We start from the raw sequence: 27067 nt of genomic DNA on the forward strand, positions 1-27067 counted from the left end.
TTCCAAGTGATATGTAAGCACTCTGCTCTGTTTGCCCCCTATAGAGCATTTGTAAGTTATTGCCTGGAATATCAGCTTTCTAAAGTACTTATTATTGTTTCTGGGGGCTCATCAGATACGTTCTTCAAGTGGAGTGAATGTCTATGTGGGCAAAATAACTCTCCACCATTGCTCTCCCCAAGACCCTTTTCCATGGGTCATCATACCCCGAGTGGTTTTCCTTAGTTCACCAGCTCAGGTGCATATTTGATAGGGTCATTTGACCAACAGGCAATAAATTTCCTTACCTATTATATCTGATTACAAGGGTACTAGAGAACAAAGCAATCGGGGTTAACCAGAGAGGAGAGACTGACAATGGGAACAAGAATGGTTACTCTTACCTTCCTCTTGGCAAATCCACATCATCTTTCTTCCACCGGACTGTTGGCTGAGGATCCCCCTGGACCTGACATCGGAATTCTACTGCCTCTTCCTCCAGAACCACTTGGTTAATTGGTCTCCTGAGAAACGTGGGTCGTTCTTGAAAGAGATTTTAAGATGACATATAGTAAGTTGAGTTGACTACATTAAAATATTTCAGATATAGATATAGATGAATTGATGAAGATGTGATTGTTTATAATTTGCACAGATACACTCAACTGTTGAGAACAAGGAACGAAAGTCAGTGGCTGCCACAACATATTCTGCATGAAACATAAACATAAAACAGGGGCAGCAAAACTACATAATCAGCTGCCACAGAAAAAGTAGCTTTACAAAGAGAACAAATATTTTAACTGTATCTACTCTAGTTCTAAATATGCAACATCAGGCTATGAAATACTAAGTCTAAGGCTACATGGTGAGCAGCCAGGCAGAGTGAAAGGGAGCAAGCAAAAAGCATCCCATTTTTGCTAAATTTCACAATAGCCACACACAGTCACAGTTGCATTCCCTGCACTCTGGGTAGTGTACAGACAGTTTGTGGGAAATGAGAATCAGAAAATGTGGCAGGGAAGTGGGATCACTGCCCTCCCCCTCTGTACCATGCCACAGAGTAGGACCAGTGCACCAGGATCAGTAATCCACTAAGAGATGGAGTAGATTGCCAACCTACCATGTACAAGGAGCAGTCCAGACAGAGATTCATAGAATCACAGAAATATAGGGAAACTCAAGTCCAGCTCCCTGGGCTGAGGCAGGACCACATAAACCTAGACCATCCCTGACAGGGTATAGAACCAACATTCATGAGGAAGGCATCAGAAATGTTGGGGGTGGGGGGGCTAGAGAGGAAACTGTAGTCAGCCGGGGGAGATATCACCCTGAGCAGGAAACAGCTGGAGCGACTCCTGAATCCGCAATAGGAACTCCCATCCAGGAGATCACAATGCCCGACACTACAGGGAATGCATTGAACTTCCAGGGTAAGCCTGACAGAGTGAGCCTGATTCAGCTATCCAGATAGAAGGACTCCTAGAAAACTGCTACTTAGAGAGAAGGTACTGCAGGCCTTTTCCACTTTGGCCTGGTCCACACTAGGACTTTAATTCAAATTTAGCAGCGTTAATTCGAATTAACCGTGCACCCGTCCACACCACGAAGCTATTTAATTCGACATAGAGGGCTCTTTAGTTCGACTTCTGTACTCCTCCCCGACGAGGGTAGTAGCGCTAAATTCGACATGGCTATGTCGAATTAGGCTAGGTGTGGATGCAAATCAACCTTAGTAGCTCCGGGAGCTATCCCACAGAGCACCACTCTGTTGTCGCTCTGGACAGCAGTCCGAGCTTGGATGCTCTGACCAGCCACACAGGAAAAGCCCCGGGGAAATTTGAATTCCTTTTCCTGTCTGGCCAGTTTGAATCTCATTTCCTGTGGACGTTGTGGCGAGCTCAGCAGCACTGGCAACGATGCAGAGCTCTCCAGCAGAGGAGTCCAGGGAATCTTAGACTAGAAAGAGGGCCCCAGCATGGACTGACCAGGAAGTCTTGGATCTCATTGCTGTGTGGGGCGATGAGTCTGTGCTTTCGGAGCTGCGCTCCAACAAACGGAATGCAAAGACCTATGAGAAGGTCTCCAAAGCCATGGCACTCAGAGGATACAGCCGGGATACAATGCAGTGCCGCATGAAAGTCAAGGAGCTGAGACAAGGCTATCAAAAAATCAGAGCGGCAAATGGACGCTCCGGAGCCCAGCCCCAGACATGCCGGTTCTACGAGGCACCGCATGCCATTCTCGGTGGGTCTGCCACCACTGCCCCACCAGTGTGCGTGGACTCTGAGGATGGGATACTGTTGACGGACTGTTCCTCGGAGATGTTCGCGGACGGGGAAGATGAGGAGGACGAGGCAGTCGACAGCGCTTACAACGCTGATTTCCCCGACAGCCAGGATCTCTTCATCACCCTCACTGAGATCCCCTACCAACCCTCCCCAACCGTTACCCCGGACCCTGAATCAGGGGAAGGATCAGTCTGTAAGTGCTTTAAACATGTTAATATTTATTTTTAATGGAGCAGGAATAGTTACTAGTTGAAAAGAAGGTCAATATATATGGGGATGGAACATATGGAAATCTTGGGAGATTTCCGAGAAGCTCTCCTGCAGGTAATTGAAAAGCCTCCGCATGAGGTTCCTGGGGAGAGCTGCCTTATTGGGTGCTCCGTGGTAGCACACTTTTCCGCGCCAGGCTATCATCAGGTACTCCGGGAGCATTGCCTCCACGAGCATGGCAGCATAGGCCCCTGGTTTGTGCTGGCTTTCACGCAGCATGCACTCTCTATCTGCCTCAGTGACCCTCCTCAGGGTGATCTCGCTCCGAGACTCCTGCATTTAATTAGTGTAATTTGTGTACTATTAGTATTGGGAGTGCTTCACTGTTCCTTTGCATAACAATGAGCAACACTTTACAGCCACGTGGTGGAGGCTGCAGAGTGGCAGCATACAGGGATCTTTCCCAGGGAACAGACGCGAGGGGGTGCAACAGGGGCAGAGTTTATGCTTTCAGGATTGCCTGTAGCAAGAGGACAGTGGTATACATTGACTTTTAAGCAGCCAAAAGTTTTTGGCTTACCATGCCTGGCTGCTCCACAGATTCTGCTGTCCTGCCCCGCTTGTCTGATCTGCAGTGCAATCCCCCCGGCAATGAAAGCGAATTCCGAAAATTCGAACTTTCCCTGAGTGAGTGCGTATGAGATAGGTGCTGTGCATGGTCTTGTTCACAGAGACTGACTAGACTATGTTTCTTCTTTGGAAAACTGTATCTTTATAAGGAAGTCAATCCCTTTTTCCCATCACACAGCTGCAACTGTATCCCGACCTGCTCCAGCATGCCCCTCACAGAGGCTGGCGCAGATTAGGCGGCGCAAGAAAAAGACACGGGACAAGATGTTCGCAGAACTTATGGGCTGCTCCCGAGCCAAGGCGGCCCAGCAGAGCCAGTGGAGGGAGAACCTCTCTCAGCAGCAGCGCTCACACAGCGAACAGGAGGACAGATGGCGTCTGGAGGACCAGCAGGCGACTCAAACGCTGCTTGGACTAATGAGGGAGCAAACGGACACGCTCAGGCGCCTTGTGGATGTTCTGCAGGATCGCAGGCAGGAGGACAGAGCCCCCCTGCACTGTATCTGCAACCGCCCTCCCCCGCCACAAAGTCCAATACCCCCCTCACCCAAAATAACAAGAAGGAGGTGCCGTGAAAACTGTCACTCCACCCCAGCAGAGTGCTCAAGTACCAAAAAGCTCTCATTCGCTAAATTTTGAGAAGTCCTTCCCTTCCTGGATCACCCAAGCCCAAATCCCAGTTTCGTCCCCTCACTGTGTAGTTGATTATTAAAAATAGTTTGCTGTTCATTACTTTTTCCGTCATGTTTCTTTACAGAAGACTTTGTGTGAAGGGGGGCGAGGGGTTTGGTAATTGCATAGGACGGTCACCATTACCTGGGTACAGACACGGGGGCAGGATCTACAGCAGGTCACACACACAATGCAGTCACTAGGCACCCTGGTCAGTCTGGGAGGTGTTTTTCATGTTCTGTGCATAGGCGGCAGGTGCCCTGCTCCAGCTATATTTGGAGCTGGGTCTCTCCCCCGGCCCTGCCTGGATTGGGCCCTTGGCCCCACGGGTCTCCCCCTGCCCCGCCGCGCTCCGTACCTGCCTGACAGTAGAGCGGCTCCTCGCAGAAATGCTGTCTGGTACCCCAGGGTCCTAGCGCCTGCCACACACAAATGGCAAGGCAGGCTGCCTTTACCCTGCCCTTCCACCATAGCCCTGAGCCTCTCCAATGCCCCAAGCCCTCAGCCCCAGCCAGAGCCCTCATCCCCCTACACCTCCTCCCCCTTCCCACACACGCCTCACCCCTTCCTACGCCCCCACCCCCAGCCCAGAGCCTGCACCCCTCACCCCTTCCTTCACACCCACCTGTAAACATCCTCCCCCGAGTCCTCCCCCGCCACAAGGCCACATAGCCCCCGCACACAGAGTCCCGAAAAGGAGGGATGGCAGGCTTCGTTGAAACAACCAGTCCGGCAGTGCAGACCGCTCTAGGGGCAGGAGCCTGTCATTCCTCGGGTGTAGAAGTGGTCTGTACATCACTGCACACCCTACCCACCACAGTCTGCGTCCCTGTTTCAACCCTTTAACGTGAATTCATTAGTAAAGAAAACGTTGTTAATTAACAATATTCCATTAACTTTATTTTTAAACGTGTGTTGGAAGGGGGGAAACGTGGTGAACGGGCTACGTAACCGCAAAAGAAAGTCAACAGTAACTGAAAGAGGGGCAGGTTCAGCTTCTCTGTAAAGAAACAGAACTGTCACAGGTTACCCTGCAACCTGAGGAATCTATCTTTCAAAGCCTCCCGGATGCACAGCGCTTCCCGCTGGGCTCTTCTAATTGCACGGGTGTCTGGCTGAGCGTAATCAGCAGCCAGGCGATTTGCCTCAACCTCCCATCCCGCCATAAAGGTCTCCCCCTTGCTCTCACAGAGATTGTGGAGCACATAGCAAGCAGCAATAACAATGGGGATATTGGTTTCGCTGAGATCCGAGCGAGTCAGTAAGCTCCTCCATCTCCCCTTGAGACGTCCGAAAGCACACTCCACCACCATTCTGCACTTGCTCAGCCGGTAGTTGAAGAGTTCCTTGTCGCTGTTCAAGGCGCCTGTATAGGGCTTCATGAGCCAGGGCATTAGCGGGTAGGCTGGGTCCCCGAGGATCACTATAGGCATCTCCACATCCCCAATAGTTATTTTGTGGTCTGGGAAGAAACTACCTTCCTGCAGGCGTCTAAACAGAGCAGAGTTCCTGAAAACACACGCGTCATGAACCTTGCCCGGCCACCCGACGTTGATGTTGGTAAAGCGTCCCCTATGGTCCACCAGTGCTTGCAGCACCATTGAAAAGTAGCCCTTTTGGTTAATATACTGGCTGGCCTGGTGGGCTGGTCCCAGGATAGGGATGTGAGTCCCATCTATAGCCCCACCGCAGTTTGGGAATCCCATCGTGGCGAAGCCATCTATGATGACCTGGACGTTTCCCAGGGTCACTACCTTCGAGAGCAGTAGCTCAACGATTGCGTTGGCTACTTGCATCACAGCAACCCCCACGGTAGATTTGCCCACGCCAAAGTGGTTCGCTACTGACCGGTAGCTGTCTGGCGTGGCAAGTTTCCAGAGGGCTATGGCCACTCGCTTCTGCACACTCAGGGCTGCTCGCATGCAGGTGTCCTTGTGCTTCAGGGCAGGGGACAGCAAGTCACACAGTTCAAGGAAAGTGCCCTTACGCATCCTGAAGTTTCGCAGCCACTGTGATTCATCCCAGACCTGCAGCACTATGCGGTCCCACCAATCCGTGCTTGTTTCCCAGGCCCAGAATCGCCGTCCCATAGCATGAATATGACCCATTGCCACCAGGATCTCCACGGTGCGGTGTACCGTGCTTTCTGAGAGGTCTGTGCCACTCAGACTTCATGTCCTCACTGCGCTGCCGGAGCCTCCTCGCCCGATTTCTCAGCATCTGACTGTTGAAGAGGTGTACGATAAGGTGCGAGGAGTTGACAACGGCCATAAGTGCAGCGATGATCGCAGCGGGCTCCATGATCACAGTGGAGTGCTGTGGCATCCGCGCTGTCACTAACAGGAAAAGTGCGCGAACTGATTTCCCGCCGGCGGGAGTGACGGTGGAATGCTGACAGTTACCCAAGACCACCCTCAACACATTTTTCCCCCCAGCATGCATTGGGGGGAAATGCCAGAATTCCAATGGGCAGCGGGGAGTGCGGGAACTGTGGGATAGCTTCCCACAGTGCACCGCTTCCAATGTCGACGCTTGCCCCGTTAGTGTGGACTCACAAAGTCGAATTAGTGTCCTTACTGTGGACACACAAATTCGACTTTGTAAGGTCGATTCTACAAATTCGACTTAAGTTGATTCGAACTACTCTTGTAGTGTAGACATACCCTTTGAGTTGGCTCTGGAAGCAGTTATTCTCAGGTGCATTGGTACATTTATTTTCCTTATCAGAAGACCCACAATGGGCAGGGGCCCTCTTCCAAGGACTAAGAAACTGAAGCTGAACATAAGCCACCCAGTGTAGATAAGTGGGGATGGTCAGGGTCTTCCACCATCTGGGATAAAAACCTAATGGGACTCCTTTACAGCATATCTCTGACAAGTGTTTGTCTAACCTGTTCTTAAAAACCTCCAGTGACAGGGATTCCACAACCTCTCCTGATGACCTAATTCCAGTGATTAACTATCCTTACAGTTAGCAAGTTTTTCCTAATATCTAACCTACATATACCCTGCTGAAGATTAAGACCATTACTTTTTGTCCTATCTTCAGTGGACATGAAGAACAATCGATCACCATCCTCTTTATTACAGCCGTTAAATATATTTGAAGACTTAACTGGTCCCCACCTCAGTCTTCCTATATCAAGACTAAACAAGCCCAATATTTCCTCATAAGTCAGGTTTTCTAAATCTTTTATCATTTTTGTTGCTTTCCCCCTTATGTCTGTCTGAGCGCTCCTCCTTGCTCTGCTCCACCCCATATGCAGGGAGTGTTTTAAAACCTACAGTCTAGCCATAAGAATAAAGGATTTGCCAAGCAATATCAGTCTAATAGGCGATTTACTGTGGCAGTCTGCCTTTCATGATAATCAATACTTGATGCTGTAGAGGAAAGTGAAAACACCCTGCAATACATCTAGACCTGATCTCCATCACTAAAGCCACCACAAGAAACTAATAGGGCTGTCGATTAATTGTCATTAATTCATGCGATTAACTCAAAAATATTAACGCGATTAATTGCAATTTTAATTGCACTGTTAAGCAATAGAACACCAGGTGAAAATTATTAAATATTTTTGATGTTTTTCTACATTTTCAAATATATTGGTTTCAATTACAACAATGAATACAAAGAGTACGGTGCTCACTTTATATTATTATTTTTGATTACTAATTTTTGCACTCTAAAAATGATAAACAAAAGAAATAGTATTTTTTCAATTCACTTAATACAAGTAATGTAATGCAATCTCTTCATTGTGAAAGTGCAACTTACAGATGTAGATTTTTTGTTGTTACATAACTACACTCAATAACAAAACAATGTAAAACTTTAGAGCCTGCAAGTCCATTAAGTCCTACTTCTTGTTCAGCCAACTGCGAAGACAAACAGCTCATTTACATTTACGGGATATAATGCCACCTACTTTTTATTTACAATGTCACCTGAAAGTGAGAACAAGCGTTTGCATGGCACTGTTTTACACTGCAAGGTATTTACGTGCCGGATATGCTAAACATTTGTGTGCCCCTTCATGTTTCGGCCACCATTCCAGGGTACATGCTACCATGCTGATGATGCTCGTTAAAAAAATAATGCATTAATTAAATTTGTGACTGAACTCTTTGGAGGAGAATAATGTCTCCTGCTCTGTTTTACCTGCATTCTGCCATATATGTCATGTTATAGAAGTCTCGGATGATGACCCAGCACTTGTTGTTCGTTTTAAGAACACTTTCAAATTTGACAAAATAGAAAGAAGGTACCAATGTGAGATTGCGAAAGATAGCTAAGGCACTTGAAAATCAACCTTCTACTGGAGGCATCTGACTCAGATGATGAAAACGAATATGCATCAGTCTGTACTACTTTGGATAGTTATTGAGCAGAACCCATCATCAGCATGGATGCATGTCCTCGGGAATGGTGGTTGAAGCATGAAGGGATATATGAATCTTTAGGGGATTTGGCACATAAATATCTTGTGACGCTGGCTACAACAGTGCATGGGAACACCTGTTCTCACTTTCAGGTGACATTGTAAACAAGAAGTGGGCTGCATTATCTCTTGCAAATGTAAACAAATTTGTTTGTCTGAGTGACTGACTGAACAAGAAGTAGGACTGCATGGACTTGTAGGCACTAAAGTTTTACATTATTTTATTTTTGAGTGCAGGTTATTTTTTAACATAATTGTACATTTGTAAATTCAATGTTCATGATAAAGAGATAGCACTACAGTACTTGCAATGGGGGAATTGAAAAATACTATTTTGTTTTTACAGTGCAAATATTTGTAATACAAATAAGTATAAAGTGAGCACTGTACACTTTGTATTCTGTGTTGTACTTGAAATCAATATATTTGAAAATGTAGAAAACATCTAAAATATTTAAATAAATGGTATTCTATTATTGTTTAGCAGCGTGATTAATCGCGCAATTAATCACGATTAATTTTTTTAATTGTGTGACAGCCCTAGAAATGAAATGATGCCCTGAATAATTAGTTTTGCTTAGCCTTGTTATTCTAGCATGCACAGCTACAAAAATTATTATTTGTTACAATCTTATCCATTCCTGTTTCAAATTTAGTCTCACAGTCAAATTCTGACCTCAGTTATACTGGGACAAATCCAAGGTAATTTCATTTAAAGACATATCACTGATTTTAGTCTCAAAGTTGCCTATGCTTCACTCAAATTTAGTTCCAACATCCCCCCCCACCAAACACACACTTTTACTGTTATAAACTATATAGATCACAATTAAAGAGGGCATAGTAAGAGTCATTCACACTACAGAGAGTGATTTAAAAATAAAGGTGCTTGTCACGCATTGCAGCCCACATTTCAGTCTCAGTGAGCTGAGAGGTTACATTAAATCAATCCAGATTTACACCATAAATAAGATCAGAATCTGGCTCATAAAGTTTGGCTTCATGACTTCCTGTATTGAATTTCACAGGTTGACTACATTATGTGGTTGCATGCTATTTTTTCCACAGTGCATAGAATGGACAATAGTAACTAAATGAGCAGCCACTCGATGTTTTGTTGTATTCTCATTGTTTAATGGGTGGCCTCAGGCCTTATTTACTGCACACAGTTCAAACCCTGCTGTGAGAAAAAAATATTTTGTTAATTCATTAGCTAATAAATTCATGGGCTTTTCTATGGCACTAATCACTATAGTATCTGAGTGCTTCACAAAAATAATTAATTAATTAATTTTTCCATCACTTCATGAGATGGGAAAGTAAAGCACAGAAATATTATATTTGAAAGTATCCACTACTTTTGGGATCCCAATTTGAAGTCCCTAGGACCTCATTTTCAGTCTAGTTAGCACTACATAGCACTTCAAATGGTCAAAGTGCAGCTCACAGTGACTTCATTTGAAGCTGTGAGTGCTCTGCACTTCGGCAAATCAGATCTCAGATCAGGCACCCGAAAAATGAGGATCACACAAGTAGTGTCCATCTGTGAAAGGTAAAGAGATTTAAAAAAACTATTCTGGCACACCTGTGTTATTCTTGTGACTACATATATGTGTGTATGTGTGCAAACATGTGTGATGTTGCTTGTTTATATTGTTGTGTGTATTTGATTGTAACAATACATATGCACGCACGCGCACGCACCTCAGAGACATCCATATAGCTAATATGTGCAGATTTGCAAGCACAAAATGCAATGCAAAGCTCCAGATGTCCAATATTTCATGGAAAATGTAATATTTATTACATTCTTATCTGTTGCTGCATATGCCTACACAGAACGAGCCACAAAAAAATATCCCAACACATTTTCAGGAGAAACTTGTGTGATAAACTCAGGACAGACAGTTGCCAGAGGGGGGGGGAGGAGTCAGTCCCAGAGGGTTAAAAGGCCCTCCTCCTTATCAACTGAGAGGCAACTACAGGTCAAGCAGGTTCAGCTGAGAAAGGGTTACCAAGGTAGCAAATTAGAATCAGCTGAGGGGAGCTACCTGAGGGTAATTAGGATCAGCTGGTTCCAACTTGGAGCTGCCTGAGACCTTTTTTAAACCCCTTCCTGGGAGGAAGGAAGCGGAGGGGGGAAAGCAGAGAGAGAGAAGGAGCCTGGCTACCAGGAGTGTTGAAGCAGCAAGCCTCCCCAGGCAGAGCGGCAGGACGCTCTCCTACAAGGCAGGGTAAAAAATACTTTAATTAAGACTGGTGAGAAGACAGGGAACAGACTTCCCCTGAGTCCTAAGGGAGACTGCATTACCCTAGCCGGTCTCACCAGAGCTAAAAACAGCAGAGGCTGGGGAGACTGAGACGGGACTTTGCCACACTTGTTGATATGTCAGTAACTGGCTCAAAGGTCTTAAGGAAGAATACTTCCTTCTGCATCAGGCAGTTTAAGAGCATAGAATCAAATAAATATATGGTTGAAAGGGACTTCAAGAGATCACTGAGTCAAGCCCTCTGCACTGAGGCAGGACCAAGTAGAGTTTGAAAGCATGTTAGAAAGGCAGCATCCATAGGTGCCACCTCTGTGAGTGCTCCAGCCCTGGAGCACCCACAAAAAAAAGGGTGAGTGCTGAACACCCACTGGCAGCTCCCCCGATCAGTACCACCTCCTCCCCGCCCCCAGCGCCTCCCATCCGCCATGGATCAGCTGTTCCGAGGCAGGCAGGAGTTTCAGATCAGAACTTTGGAAAATATGACTTTTTTTTAAAGCTTTGGCCATAAATAAAGTCTAGAGGTGTAATTAAACATTGTAATTCTGTCAACAATATTCAGAACACAATATATCTGAGAAAATAGCAGGAAAGAGTGATAAATTAAAATCATAGCCATGTATAAAAGTTTTAATGTAGCCATTTTAAAAGCTTGAACTGAGTAAATAAAGTGTCCATTGCCCAAGCTATGCTTCACTGATGAATACTCTTTGAAGAGGACTATAAAATAGGTCATGATTATATGTCATGTCAGCTGGTTGTACTATTACTAGTGTGACCTTTATAACTTCAGAATAAACTTTGCTTGCAGTTATAAAAGTGGCTTGTTAATGTAATCAGAAAACCAGATAGACACCTACAGTATGCTGCAGCACTTGAGACAGCCACTTTGAGAAAATTTGGGTTAAGTAGTTCACTGGACAGTAAGGCAAAATCCTACAGAACCCTTCCTACCCAGATCAGAAGGAGAATCCTGTTCTTTCTTTGGAGGATGATGATCAATCAGGGCCGGCTCCAGAGCCCAGCGGGACAAGCACCCGCCTGGGGCGGCCCTTTCCCGGGGGGGCGGCAGGCTGGGCCGGCGGACCTGCCGCAGTCATGCCTGCGGGAGGTCCACCGGAGCCCCGGGAGCAGCGGACCTGCCGCAGGCACGACTGCGGACGGTTCGCTGGTCCCGCGGCTCGGCTGAACCTCCCGCAGGCATGACTGCAGCAGCTCAAGCGGAGCCGCCGGACCAGCGAACCGCCCGCAGCTGCGGGAGGTCCAGCCGAGCCGCGCGACCAGCGGACCCTCCGTAGTCATGCCCGCGGGAGGTCCGCTGCTCCCGCGGCTCGGGGGCGCCTCCCGGGCATGACTGCTTGGGGCGGCCAAATTTGTAGAGCCGCCCCTGTGATCAATGATTAGGGCCCTACTAAATTCATGGTCCATTTTGGTCAATTTTAAGGTCATAGGATTTTAAAAATTGTAAATTTAATTATTTCAGCTATTTACATCTTAAATTTCACAGTGTTGAAATAGTAGGGGTCCTGACCCATAAAGAAGTTGTGTGTGTGCGCGCACGGGGGTGGGGAGGGGGGTTGCAAGGTTATTGTGAGGCCGGGGGTTGTGGTACATATATCTGCACTGCTGCTGGTGGCAGTGCTGTCTTTGGAGCTGGGCAGCTGGTGAGAGTGGCTGCTGGCCAGGAGCCCAGCTCTGAAGGCAGAGCTGCTGCCAGTATCAGCGCAGAAGGATGGCATGGTATGGTATTGCCACCCTTACTTCTGCGCTGCTGCCTGTAGAGCTGGGCCCTCAGTCAGCAGCTACCACTCTCTGGCTTCCCAGCTCTGAAGGCAGCAGTGCAGAAATAAGGGTGGGATTTTATGGTATTGCCACCCTTACTTCTGCGCTGCTGATGGCGGGGCGCTGACCAAGAGCCACCACACTCTGGCCACCTAGCACAGAATTAAGGGTGGCAATACTGTGACCTTCCCAAAATAATGTTGTGACCCCCCTGCAACTCCCTTTTGGGTCAGGACCACCCATTTGAGAAACGCTCATCTCCCCTGTGAAATCTGCATAGTATAAGGTAAAAGCACACAAAAGACCAAATTTCACAGGAGGGAGACCAGATTTCATAGTCTGTGACATGTTTTTCATGGCCGCAAATTTGGTAGGGCCCTACCAATGATTCAGTGTCACTGAATGCACCCTATATTCACATCCTAAACACTACTATAATAATCTTTGTACAAATATGTCTTGTGAGCTATCATTTGAAAACTAATAACTTACTGAGACAATAATATCATGGTGAGATGTATGTAGCAACATTATTTGTAAAGTTATGAACATAAGCTGAAATTATGACTAAAATGGGGTTATCAGATAAACCTGTTTCTCAAAGCCAAAAGACAAACTGGCACCTCTAGTCAGGTGTCATCCAAGTTGATGGGCAATAACCTATTAAGTGGCCATTTTTTGGCAAAGAAGAGAGGCAGTAACAGATCAATCTACATTTTAGCAAACAGCAACCTGGAACCTCTTTCACCATGAGACTCCATGACTCCAACCTCACAGTGGGAATCAACATTATCTAGGGCTAACACTCAGGAAAATGCATTTCAAAGGTTGACTGGACTATAAGCTTGATAAGTTTATGGAGGGAATGGTTTGATAGGATAACGTGATTTAGTCAATAGGTCAATAAGGTATGACCACTGGTAATTAGTACCGAGGGTCAATGTTTGGATATTGAAAGTCTTTTTCCTGAGTGTCTGGCTGGAGAGTCTTGCCCGCATGCTCGGTGTTCAGCTGATCGCCATATTTGGGGTCGGGAAGGAATTTTCCTCCAGGGTAGATTGGCAGTGGCCCTGGAGGTTTTTCGCCTTCCTCCGCAGCATAGGGCAGGGGTCACTTGCTGGAGGATTATCTGCTACTTGAACAGCTGAGTCAAGGGAGAGAATTATTTCAGGAGTGGGTGGGTCAGCTTTTGTGGCCTGCATCTTGCGGGAGGTCAGACTAGATGATCATAATGGTCCCTTCTGATCTTAAGTTCTATGATTCTATGATTCTATGATAAAGGTGAGGAGCAAAAATAGCCCATGTATCTCTCTTTCTTTCTTTGTCACCTAAGACAACAAATGAAGCCACCATTTTACTCTGGGAGAGATCCTGACCTGAAATTTGGTCAGTCCTGTTGCTGGGAGTGTGCGGTGAGAATTTTATCTTGAACCAAGTCCAGTCTGTTAAGTTTTAGTTATTAGAAAGTGTTGTATCTTTCAAAAGAATGAGGAGTACTTGTGCCACCTTAGAGACTAACAAATTTATTTGAGCATAAGCTTTCATGGGCTAAAACCCACTTCATCGGATGCATGCAGTGGACAATACAGTAGGAAGATATATATACATGGAGACCATGAAAAGATGGATGTTACCATACCAACTATAATTAGACTAATCAATTAAGGTGGGCTATTATCAGCAGGAGAAAAAAACTTTTGTAGTGATAATCAGGATGGCTCATTTCCAACAAAAAGGTGTGAGTAACAGTAGGGGAAAAATTAGCATGGGGAAATAGTTTTTAGTTTGTGTAATGACCCATCCACTCCCAGTCTTTATTCAAGCCTAATTTAATGGCATCCAGTTTGCAAATTAATTCCAATTCTGCAGTTTTTCGTTGGAGTCTGTTTTTGAATTTTTTTGTTGGAGAATTATCTTTATTTCTCTTGTATCCATTTCTGACTTTAGCACCCTGTACTTGTACTAATTTAAAAGCTATCTCTTTGCTGTTAAATAAATGTGTTTTATTCTTTAATCAAAACCAATCCAGTGTTGTAAATGGCTTGGTAACTCCAATTAAAGTAGCAACCTGTTGGATATTTTTGCCTTACAAAAGCAATGGACCTAAAATACCTGAACTCTCTAGGAGAGGGATGGACAGTGCAGAACATGTGTTTTGGGGTGAAAATTTGGGACTAGGAGTGTATTGGGGTCATCCTGCAAGTAGTAACCAAGTCTGCTGGAAGCCAGAGTGTGGCTGGTGTGCTGCCAACAGGCTGCTGGGGTCGGAGTTGCTGGACAAGGGCTGTGGCCACACACAGACATTCATGGGATCTGCTGGTTGGCAGGCTGATTGTGAGGAACCCAAGTTGAAAGCTACAACAGCAAAGCATTGTTGAGGTACTCAAGGTTATAGGGCACAGGTGACACACCCTCTCGCTGGTCTGGATTGCACCCTGGAATGTGACACCCAGTACTTATTTTTCCTTTATTTAACTAATTGTGTGTATACTGCAGTCCATTAGAGAGGCACTAATGGCCTTCAAATATGTGTTACTGCCCTCTATATGCCCCTCAAAAAAGTTAGACGAACATGTATGGGAAGTCAAAATCTAATAAAAGGAATCCTAAATGCCTTAATATCTTTTTCTGCCAAAATAATCACTGGAGTGAAGGATGTAACGTGTCCTCTACTATGTAGATTCAATCAAATTTAAAAATCTTTTCTCTTTCTTTATTGGAAAGAAATAATCATTTTAAAAGTGTTTTCACCTTCTAGTAAGAAACATGACAAACCTGTGTAAAAATGCTTTTTTAAAATAAAACATTGCAAGTGTGTGTGTGGGGGAAATCTGCTTTTTCACCTAGAAATATTGATACAAAGGAAGAACATGAGAGACATTTTTTTTCCAGATCTCAGCCAGTGGAGTGAATATTTTGTTAATTGTAGCATGATTTGGATTACTTTCCATCCTGATAGCCTCAAAGCTCTCATTGCTAAAAATAAGTCCACAGGAGATGAAAGGATGAGTGTGGGTCATGCTATGTTTTAAAAGGTTCTTAGTGTATGCTGAGTGAGCAAGTAAAAATATGATGACAAAAGCTGGTGTTTCTGTATTCAGGACATTCTTCCCAAGGTATTTCTTTTCTTAGGGTATTTTTTCTTGTCATTTTGGAAGTAAAGCACTTATGCAGCTATTGTAAACATCTGTGCCTTATACACTATTAAGGTTCTGTGAGTTTTCACAATAAGGTGGTGAGAATTGTGAAAGCTACATGCAAATGGACTGGAACCATTATTATTGAAGGTTGGAAGTCTCTCCCTCCACCCCCCACCAACACACCTCTCTCCACTGATTTCAGTGATACCTGTTTCTAAATATTAGGTTCAAACATCTAAGATCTAATAAGCACCTCTTATACCTGGCTAATTATCCTATTACGTCTGGATATTCTGGCAGTATCTGTGGGGTAGCAAATATTGTGACATCAGCTTATCTCTTTACAAAAAAGTAAAAACTAAAATATATGGAGATATACCTATCTCATAGAACTGGAAGGTACTCTGAAAGGTCACTGAGTCCAGTCCCCTGCCTTCACTAGCAGGACCAATTTTGCCCCAGATCTCTAAGTGGACCTGTTAAGGATTAAGCTCACAACCCTGGCCAATGCTCAAACCACTGAGCTACCCCTCCCCCCGTCAGGGTCATGAGTATAATATATTTGCATTCTTTATATGGAACATTTTAATAACTAACTGCAACTAAAATGACTGAAGTTGAGGAAAATAATCATGACCCTTGCCATGACAAATGAAAGACATGCCAACTTCTCTCTCTCTTAAGAGATCTGAATTGAATTGTGGATATAACAATGACTTAGTCAGGTTTGTTGCCACAGTTTATTTAGGAATCTTCCTGTACTGGAATTAAAGAGCCCTTGATATATAGAGAATAGCCAGGATACTTTATCAAAGTCCATCTTGTAGCCACAGAACATAGTGCTGGCTCCAGGGCTATAAGAAGGCAAAAATTGGGACCTAACATCTTCAGTAAAGCGCCTTCTTCCAGGGGTATTTCTTTTCCAAATATAGTGTAACCCTTAATGGACAACTCAAATTCTGTCCCTAAGTGTGTGGACCAGGCAGTGTCTTTCTAACAAAGACACTTCCTTATCTAATGCTGACTGAATAACAAAGTTCATATAGCTTAAAATAAAAGGCTGAATTCAGAGATGGGTCCATCTTAGAGGAGTCTAACCTGTGTCACTTATACCTCCTTCTGGCACCCTCTCTAGTTGTGTTTCACCAACTTAAATTCCCTCTCAAAGCCTTTAATTTCTTTGACTTTCTCAGGGCCTGATCAAAAAGCCTCCTGAAGTCAATGGAAAGACCGCCAGTGAGTGAGCTTTGGATGAGGCCCTTAGATTTAGTGACAAATTATTCACACAACATATAGTGTATACATCCTTATGCATCATCAATGAATCGGAACTTTTGAGTCCAAGACAGTGACAAGGAGCAACTCATGCTGAGATCTTTGATGAGAAGAGTGTAGGAGAGAAGCAATTGACAGAAGACAGTGAGAATAGTAGTTTCTATGGTACTTAACTTATACCTTCTGGTTCTTCAGACACCCTTGCACACTGATGAGTGGGTATAAGTGGCTCTATAGGAGCCTAACTGCTAACAGAGCACAACTGAGTGCAAGATTATCTGGCTACATTCTCCATCTTGCTGAGCTCAGCTCAGCACAGGAATGGAGTGAGGGGGCAAAGGTGCATTTTAAGCCACTTATGTGCTGGCCTGTTCAGACCTGGGCACAATTTAAATCGGACTAATTTATACCTCTTACACTTCTGAATTTGGTCTTTAGAATTTAGGGGGAAAAATGAATCCATAATAAAATAGAGTAGCATGGTGCCTTTTGTGACTGAAATTTGTTTAATCGGTCATCCACTGATCCTAGATTCTGTGACAGTGTTCTTGCTCTCTTGCTGCTCTGCTATGAGATAACACCTGGGAGCCTCAGAAGACCTAAGCAAGCAGTGAAAAAGAGGACTGGCAAAGCCTAATGCTGTTCTGGTGTCACAAGAACAGGACTAATTTTGGGATGTGCTGCTTACAGAACCAGTTACATTTCTCAAATGTTACTGTGAAAAGTTGGACAATTTCTGCTTGCAGAGGATTCAGGATTTGACTAGGGGGGACAAAATCCCCTTTTTTTATTTACAACAAAAATGCTGTTGCGGATCGATTTCATAAATGCACACAAAAATATCAGTTTTATAAATAGAGGGCAAAGTGTAACTTGCTTGTTTTGAGAACAGTTCTAATGGGGATATTTCTGAATATTATTTAGTAATACTTGTGCATCTCAGTGGGAGGGTTCTAAATACTGCAACCTATCCACATCCCCTTCTTTTCTCTTCTCCTTTCATTCCTTTACTATCCCTTTTATTGTGTTTTCATATATTGCTTTATTTAAGGTGTTGGGTTTACAGGCTTTTGTTTTTAAAATCCCAGACATCCTTGCTGTTCCCATCAAGCCAACAGTCACCACCATGTGGACTCAGTTTTTCCAGAGGCATTGCCTCAAGCTAAATTCACTGCACAGGGAACCCAAAAACTATCAGGAGTGACATGCAAAAGGTATTATAGAAAAACTTCCAGAGCTAAAAACAAGCTACAACTGATTTCCGGAAATGTAGTATGGAACTATCCCATTTCCTAGTAGGGCAGCAACATACACTAAAGCTTCCCACAGGGTTTTGTTTTGTTTTTGTTTTTGTTTTGGATTGAGGCTTTTTTAAAAGGGGAGAAGAGTGGTTAATGATTAATGAACTTTTCCCTACCATAATCAGTAGTTTCTGTATATTTGCCAGTAACATTAATAAATCCTTTTAATTTCCCAGTAAAGGCAGATTCATTTCCTGTCCTGGATTTATTTTAAGTGTCAAGGCCAACATTTTTAAACCAATCAGGCAATCCATATTTAGGCATCTAAACATTCATTTTGGTGCCTAACTTTCAGCATCCAACTTTGAACATATTGGCCTGTGTGGTACTCCTGCTGCAGCAAAAAAAAAAAAAAAATCCTGAAGAGCTGGAAAAATTTGGACAGCAAGGAAATTCTAAGTACAGATTTCCTTATATAGACTAACTCAATTATGTGGGATCAAAACTGCTAATTTAATTTACCATTGCCTTTATACAGTACTAGGAAGCCAGGCATAGAATGTACTTTACTGGTTGACTGCTATGATTATATCCTGTAGCAAATTTTCAGAAGATTGTAATTGATTACATAAAAGTTTGCATATTAAGGCAAACCTAATACTTCTCATGACTTTGCAGTATAGGAATTTAAATGTATGTTTCACATGATTTTATACCTAGTATTTAATTCCTTTAACAAGTTATGGGAACCTTAGGGCTCTGTAGACTTGGACTTCAATCTGTTTAGTATCTACCGGGATTATTACCATAAATTACTAGTACTCAAAGTGATGAATAAGAGAGGTCCTGTCTCTCTGTCTCTCTGTCTCTCTCTCTCAATCTCTAGTATTATAAAATAATATAAAATAATGTTGATGTACTGGTTGTAACTGAAACTATAATCAAATACTGGTATGAGTTGCAAGGTGCAAAAGTACCATTTAAAAAACAGTCATGTGATTTCATGCTTCGTCAATGCAGTAAGCAGAGTGGTAGTTTACAGTCATGTAATACTGCATCGTGGCAAATCCACAGGTGGTCATGGAATTTCGCTAAAGGGAACCATTTCATGCTCACAATTTGTTTCAAATGGAGAAACAAATCTTGATCTGTGTATGTGAAAAGACTGATAACATTGTATACTATATTAGATACGACAAACAGGGCCACAAACCAATTTTACAATTATCTTCAAGCAGAGTTTTCATGAACCCCATCTAGAAATCTTCTGCTTGTAATGAAAGGATTTACTGTCAAGACTGGGAGTGATAACATGGCCTGAGAGAACACCAGGGGAAAGAAGAAATAGGATCAAGAAATGAGAGGTGATAATAGTGCAGAACTGAAGCAATTTAACAATTTGTTTATAACAAACTCAGCATTTCAGCACAGGCAATTCCATAAAGAAACTTGGATTTCTAATGATGGTATTACAGAAAACATGATCAACTTCATCCTAGTAGGACAATGCTTGAAAACAAGTGTATTAGACTGGACACTTCTACAGAAGTATGAATGCAAACTCAGACAATCAAGCAGTGATCACTACCATCAGAATCAGACTTCATATTTCAAAATTTGCAAAAATAGTCAGAATACCATCGGTGGCCACTTTGCCCTTCATTTAGACCTAGATGACACAACAATAGAACAAGTCTGGACAGAGCAAGAAAACATAATTCATGCCACAAGTGAGGAGGTTTTAAAGATGAGGCTGTATCCAAAAAGGAAAAAGTGGGTAACACCAGAGATCAAAATCCCATCAAAAAAAGAAAAAATCTCAAGAACATCTGAAAGCTGAAGACTGTGCTGAGCAGAAAAACAAATAGATCAACAAGGAACTAAAATGCAGAGTTAAAAAAGCTAAGAAAGAATGGCTTAAGAGAGAAGACAAAGAGCTTGAAAAAAAATATTACAGAACTTAACACCTGTAACAAGTCAGCTATGCAATGAAAGATTAACTCAAAAGATGGAAAGAACATTTTCACCAGCTACTCCACATGAATAGTCAAGTTGACCCAGATGTCCTTGAGGCCATCAGCTACAAAAGCAACAATGAAGAACACATAATGGAAGCAGAAATTAAAGCTGCAATGACGTGTTAAAGCATGGTGGAAGAGGCAGTCATGCTCCTTTACAAACTATTTAACCTAATTTGGGCAAAGGGTAAAGCCCCTGAAATAACTGCAATAACTACCAAGGAATAAGTCTTATGATTATTCCTAGCACGGTATTCTGTAGAGCGATTCACAGCTGAATGAAAAAAAGAGCAGAAGAAATCCTTTCTGAGTCACACACTGGCTCTAGACCTGGGCACTCCACCATAGATCAGACAGTTGTTTTTGGTCAAATCTTGAAGAGACACACCAAGTTCAACAAACTTCTGTTTTGCACATTCCTTGCCTTTAAGAAAGCAGTTGACTCTGTTAACTGAGAGGCTTTGTGCAAAGTACTCAAGTGGTACAATGCTAGAAACAAGCTGACTCAAGTACTGCAGAGTTTGTATAGCCTCGCTTGGTATGCAGTAAGGGTCAATGGAGAGCTGACAGAGTTTTTTGTGAAAACTGGAGTCAAAACAGAGATGAATACTCAGAGATGATTACTCAGTCTAATACTTTTTGCTTTAAAGTAAAATGTGATCAACTCATGAGATCAGCTTCTTAACTGTATAGATATTTTTATCTAAAGACTTTGTACAGTTGATCCAGCTTCTGTGTGCTGTGCTACAACAGCTTTGATCTCAGAGCCCTCTGGGAATAAGAAATTATTTAAACGGGCTATGTTGGTCCAAGTCTCTGTTAAGCAGATACTGTATTAAAAGTGGCTCAATTATACTCGGTAATGTTGTGGGGGAAAGCATTATCTACTGGATTAAGGTTTCTGAGTTTATGCATTTCACCAAGGATCTCCAATTAGATTTAAACTATGCACTCACAAAAAAAGGACTGCTTCATCCCAGCTTCCAACTTATAACCTGCATCCCTTGAAACTTGTCCTTCATGGAAAAATTATGAAATGTAGCCTGTACATTAGCAGTTACTCTGTCTTTTGTTACCCTGACTTTGTCACCTGATTTGGCTGTTCAGCTAGATCAATTCAATATTTTGCATGTATAGTAAAAATAAAACAAAAGCCGAGGAAGTAGTTTTACCAAAGACAGTCAGCTCTGCTGGATCGCTGTCTCGTTCGCCCACCATGTTGGTACCGACACAAGTGTACATGCCAGCATCACTTTTCCTCGTGTTTGAGATCATTAGTTTCCCACCTCGTATCTGTTTGTAGCAAAGAAAATACATTTTAATTTACATAAACAATCAGAAATAAAGGGAACCTCTTAGATTGCAAAGATCTCAAATATGGGGCGGGTCTTTTATTTTTTTAAAGAAAAGCTATGACATTTGTTGTTTAAGGGTTATCAGGCCATCTATTTGGTATTGAACAATACCAAAACTACTAGATATTAGGCTCTTCTGAAGTATATTTGACCCTACTTCTGGTCTTGTCTCAATTTTTTGTTTTTGTATGATGCCCTTACATTTCAAAACAATTACATTTCTTGCTACCTTTCTTTGGTGATATATGTGGCATCTGCTACACTAGTTCTAGTAAATTAATCTGTAAGCCTACAGTACCACAGTGGCACTTTAAAAGAAAGCCTGATTTATCAATAGTAAATTGATCTCAGAATCTGTAGTATTCCCTTGTACTCTCTGTACTTACAAGGCCAGATTTTCTACTTATTTCTGACTGGTGCAAATGGGATGGAATCGATCTGCAGTTGCCCAACTAAGAATTCCCTTGACATCTATATCAACCTCACTTCAACCCCTGAACACGGTCTTACCGAGGAAGAGAATGATAAGGTTGATTAGAAGAAAGGGCACAGCTCAGAGCTGCAAATTTTCAGAAAATGTATGTACTCTTTGGGACCCTAGGTAGCTGTTATAAGTTAGAGCAGTCAATAGGTTGCTTCAACTTAAGTCAGGGCTGGAGCCACTATAACCTGAGACACAGGGAAGTGTAGTAAGCTCCCTGCTACTCTTTCTTCCTCCCCCAGTTTGAGCAGAACTTAGTGGAGACAGTCTAGTCCACAACACCTTGAATAGTATATATATATATTGAGATCATGTAACTGCACATCTTTATACATCAAAGGCAATCGAGTTTCCAAAGGCCACCATTGTATCAAATTATACCAGCACTGAACAAGTTCAAAATGTATTATGTATAAAATAACTATGTTAAAGGAATACTAAGGTTGCAAAGCCAACTACTCAAAAGTTAGGAAAGGCCAGTATTAAGGTTGCCTGTGCAAGGGTTTTACAGATAACAGCCTTCTTCACTACACAACCCTGATTAATTCTCATCTCTGTCCAGTTCAGCTCTTTTACAACCTATGGTTCCTGTCCTTGGTATCTATCAATGCCTCGTCCCCACTCCCCCAACCAATTCCTTCCTCTCCCCACTTTCCTCCACTTCTCACTCATCTGCATTCAAGTCAGGCTGTTTCCTTGTTCTTCTCCACATCCTCTGGGCACTAATACACTGGTGCATGCCCAATGGAAGATGGAATGTTCAGAGAATTTTGCTGCCAAACTCTAACAAATTTCTCCTAAGCATGTGCAAACTAGTATTTTTCAGAAGCTTATATCTTGGACAAATTTGCATAGCTTTTCAGAGGGAAGGCAAAGAGACATCCCTGACATCTGGGCAACTCCAACTCCAAAGCATAGAAGAGTTATCAATAGAAACAGCTGTAACAATTCTTTTTAACATGGACAAAATGATGTTTTTTTCCTAACCTTGTTCTCAGAAACAGCTGATCCATTTATGCTTAAACTTTTCAAAATATTCAGCCGATAGGCAGATAGTCAGCATAAAATATTGCTTCCTGATTAAAGTTCAGCAAAGTTAACAGTGTATTTAGTAGAAAATATTAGACAATCTTCATTATAGACTTTGATACCAAATCTCCCTATGACTAAAGATGGACCTGAGGTGCAAATTTTTAACTTTCAAAGGTTAGCACTGGAGGGTTTGGTTTGGCCCATTGTAGAGACAATCTGGGAAATTCTGCTCCAGTTTCAGAGTTGCAAGGTGTTCAGTTGTGGGGCTAGTGGGGGTGTAGTGGTGCAGGCCCAATATGAATACTTACATCCTCAGTCCTACAATAAGAACTGTGCATGGACACCCAATGTTTGCCTAGTGTCCCAGTAACATAAGTGAAGTTCCATATAAGCACAAGAATTTCCCTCCATGGAGCCAATTGAATGACGGGGGTTTATATCTTTGTGGATACTGCTATGTAAATTATTCAATGCTCATTCAAATCCATGGAGAAATATACCTTTTAAAAAACATTGTGGACAACTATCTATCAATGGCATTTTGGTAGGACTTACACTGATTCTCTCTTCCCTGTCGTCAATGCGGATTTTATCTTTCTTCCAGTAGATTGTGGGCTCAGGATGTCCTCGAGGAGGCTGGCACTCCAGAATAGCAGGTTCTCCAGCTGCCACAACAACATCGGTAGGGTTTTGGCGAAAGTCATCCCGTAGCACTAATAAAACAAATAAGGAAAGGAAAATAAAACTAATTGTTAGGAATTGCAACATGCTAAAGGGAAACAAATTGTTTTTCCGGTAAAAGTAGCCTCCAAGTTATTCAAATGATGCCTTTGTATACTAGGTGCACTGTAAAACTCCTTGCAAAATATGTTATTGGGGGCAGAGGGAAGAGGAAAGATGACTCAACAGGTAGCCTCTCTTATCTAATGAATACAGACAAGATGTGCGTGTTTTTACTTTACATTTGCTAAAAGTAAATGCATTGCTCATCATTTAAAAGCAAAAGGACCAATATACACACTGCTCCTTTTATCCTTCTATTGTAGATCCACCTGCCAAGTGACATCTGGACAGCCTGACGCGCTGAGGAGAAATATTCCTTATGGCAGTAGTTCTGGTCTGACACTGAACTCTTTTCATTAAAGACAGCAGCATGCTGGACATTGGTTGTAACCTTTTAAAAATCAGGTGTGCCTGTTCTCTTAAATTGGCACCTTTCTTGTCAGTGATTATTTTCCTCACTACTGGCTAGGTGAAAAGGTTCTAGATATGACACCGCTGGTATCAAATTGTGGAGTTTTGCCTTTATTCAGGAAGGATTATTTTTATGATCAAATTGGTGCTAAATGATCAGTGTTTTTGAAAGATGTCAAGAAATTGAGCTGATATACAGTATGCTAGCAGTGCACCTGCTTCTTCTATTCCTTTGATATTCTTGCAGCCTTGACCAGTCTTGTCTCACACTGCCTAAAAGCATATACATTGCCAAGAGGTTTGAAAACTAAATTAGGCAACACATGCTAGCTCCTTATGTAAATCATGCTGCTGTAAAGCAGGATTAGGTCCAGCTAGCTGGCTCCTGTGTGTGTTGAAATGATATCTACTTCATCATTATTCCTCCAAGTGTGTCCTCGTCTCTAGGTTAATTGTCATTCTTATAAACATCAGACTTAAAATAGCTCTAGATAGAGCTACTGAAATTGAATTTAGAGCATTTCCTCTTCTTGAATATCAGCAACGTATGGGCTTCATTACTGCTTTAACACAGTTCCCACCCTTAATGAAACCAGGGCCCTTCGAGAAATTAGAAAACACTTTATCCTAATGAAAGTGCAGTCAGGAAGAGTTTAATAGAAATTAGTCACTTTCAGTTTATAGGCAGAGTTAATTTACTGCTTTCACTGTTAATAAAATAAAAAAATAACATTTTAAACTGCATATTTTCTGTTCTCTTCTGTACAGACAAGAATAAATTATTATTTATATGCACAAGGATTAGCCTCTGGGTGTGCTCAGGTGAGAGTGCATATAATTGTGGAACTCAATATAGGTGTGGGTTTACAGTCATCATTCAGTATTTTGGGATACACAAGTAAATCCAATGGGGAGAGGAAATTATATATATACAAATTATATAACACAAAAGGAGGGGCTATTTAGGCCATTTCTAGAGGTACAAAATAAAAATGACAGGAAGTGGTGGGCAACAAACTTCATTTTGGCAAGGACCCAACCTTTTCCGAAGTAGCACATCTAGTAGGTTGAAGGGCATTGTTTAGTACTGCTTTCCAAACAAATGACTTGCCAAAAGCCTCAACCCAAAAGGTATTTCTGACTAATGCAAATTGCTTGTCCAATGCCAATTTTTGATCCACAATAACTAAACTGAGAGAAAATAGGGTCTTTTGGTTTTTAAGATAAAATGGAATATAAAGAGGCTAACCCATGATACAGAAATAACATGATGAAGATTATGGGCTACTAACAATTTGGCACTACAACATGTGTTTGTGGCAATCTTATTAGAAAGACAGTATTTTCCAAATGAAGCCAAGAAAGGCAACATCAGCAGCAATTTCAAGGGAGAGGCCAGGAAAGGAACTTTCAAAACCACCCATTTCTGGAAGTTTCTCTTATATCTGAGAGCTGAAAGAAAAAGAAATGTTTTTGAGTGGAGAAATAGCCTCTTGCACAACTGGTAAACAGCTGCCAAGCATCAACTGTTTCTAAAACTAAAAACCTGCCAAGTGACAGACATTAATCCTTTTGAAGAGGCCTATGGACAACATCAAGTGGTTCCATCATCATTACATATGCTACTAAACTCATGATTGTTTTAAAAGTTAAACAGATACGTATGACCTGGTTCTTCATTATATTACAGCCCTTTTAATGCAATTCCAGAGATGCAAAAGGGTAATAAAATTAGCAGGATACACCAAAATGATCCCCAAAGCATCATGGTTCCATACCACCCAATCACAGTTCCTGACACGGGGTTGAGACTGAGAGCGTGGTTGGGACTCTGTGATTGTTTTCAGCAGCCAGAACAGTCTCTGAGGGCCACAGGAAAGCAAGAGTAAGTTACAGCAACATGGAAGCTGCTCTGACTTAAGCCAGGAGCAGAGTAGGGCCCCAGCCAGCCAAGAATAAGGTTTGAACTCCCCTTTTCCCCTCTACCCTGTTTCTATATCAAGTGTGGCTTGGATGGAACACAGAACTGTGATTTAGTGGGGAGAAAAACATTGAAACTTGACTCTTGTGGCTGTAATAGATCTATCTAACTATGTACCTCTGAAAGTGTCTTATGTTTTAGAAAATGCAGGAGAGAAAATTGGAAAACAGGAAAAGAAGAAAACAGATGGAGACAAAGGGGAAGAATAGTGGTGGTTGGTGAAATAAAGATGACCAAGAACACAGGAATTATGAAGCACAAAACAATGTGTTAGGTGAAATGGGGAAAAAAAGAAAGAGGGTAAAAGGAAGGGAAAGGAAAAGAATAAGGAGGATGAAGAACAAGAGGATGGCGTAAAAGAAAGGGAGGAATAAGTATGAATAGAGATCACTTGATGCCATTTAGGATGAATATGTGACTCAGGGCTCCCTCATACATTGTAATAAAGACAATACAAAGCACAAACATCAATCAGATCAGCATGGCTCTCCCAAACATTTCCAAAAGTATCAGCCTTGGGAAATAAGAGGAAATGGAGGTCTGGTAGGCCATGTGTACACTACAAATTTTTGCTGCCACAAGTTATGTTGGCATAAAGCCACAAAAGTTAGCGTATCCCTTGTGCATGTCCTACTTGGCTCCTTGCATCAGTGCTGCATGTGCTTACCAAGAGCACTTGTGTCAATGCACAGTGTGGTGCACCCTGGTTAGGTATTCCAGCATACAACCTGCTGCCATCCAGTGGAAAGTTTTTAGCAATATATGGTGGGGAAGAAACAAGTTGCATGGGCTGACTGGGAGAAGTGGATCAACTTCCAGCATGCAACTGATTCCATTCCATAATGCTATCTATATCCCATCATTTTTGTGCCTTTTTAAAAAATCCCATGAACCCACTTGGTCCTCCTCGCTGTCCCCCATCTCTGTCAGAAGCATGGAGCCTGCACAGCTTTGCACTATTGTCATAAGCATTGTAAACACAGGACACACAATCCTTCAGTATTTGCAGAGCTGCAAGAATCACCAAATCACTGGCGAACATGACAATTTCTTGGAGGACAGATTGCTATGGAACAT

At 42.6% G+C, this 27067-nt stretch overlaps 1 protein-coding gene across 5 annotated transcripts in view; it reads right to left on the reverse strand.

Annotated features, from left to right (window-relative positions):
• ROBO2 (roundabout guidance receptor 2) overlaps positions 1-27067 on the reverse strand; it is an 855475-nt gene that overhangs the window by 174255 nt on the left and 654153 nt on the right. For all 5 annotated transcript variants that reach the window (XM_045002137.1, XM_045002139.1, XM_045002138.1 and 2 more), the window contains 3 exons: positions 23371-23528; positions 21120-21240; positions 384-522 (listed from right to left, as the gene is read on the reverse strand). In XM_045002137.1, coding sequence (XP_044858072.1) covers positions 384-522; positions 21120-21240; positions 23371-23528 — 418 coding nt within the window. The remainder of the gene's footprint in view (positions 1-383; positions 523-21119; positions 21241-23370; positions 23529-27067) is intronic.

This window comes from Mauremys mutica, chromosome 1, assembly GCF_020497125.1.
Source record: "Mauremys mutica isolate MM-2020 ecotype Southern chromosome 1, ASM2049712v1, whole genome shotgun sequence".
In the NCBI taxonomy this organism is placed as follows: Eukaryota; Metazoa; Chordata; order Testudines; family Geoemydidae; genus Mauremys; species Mauremys mutica.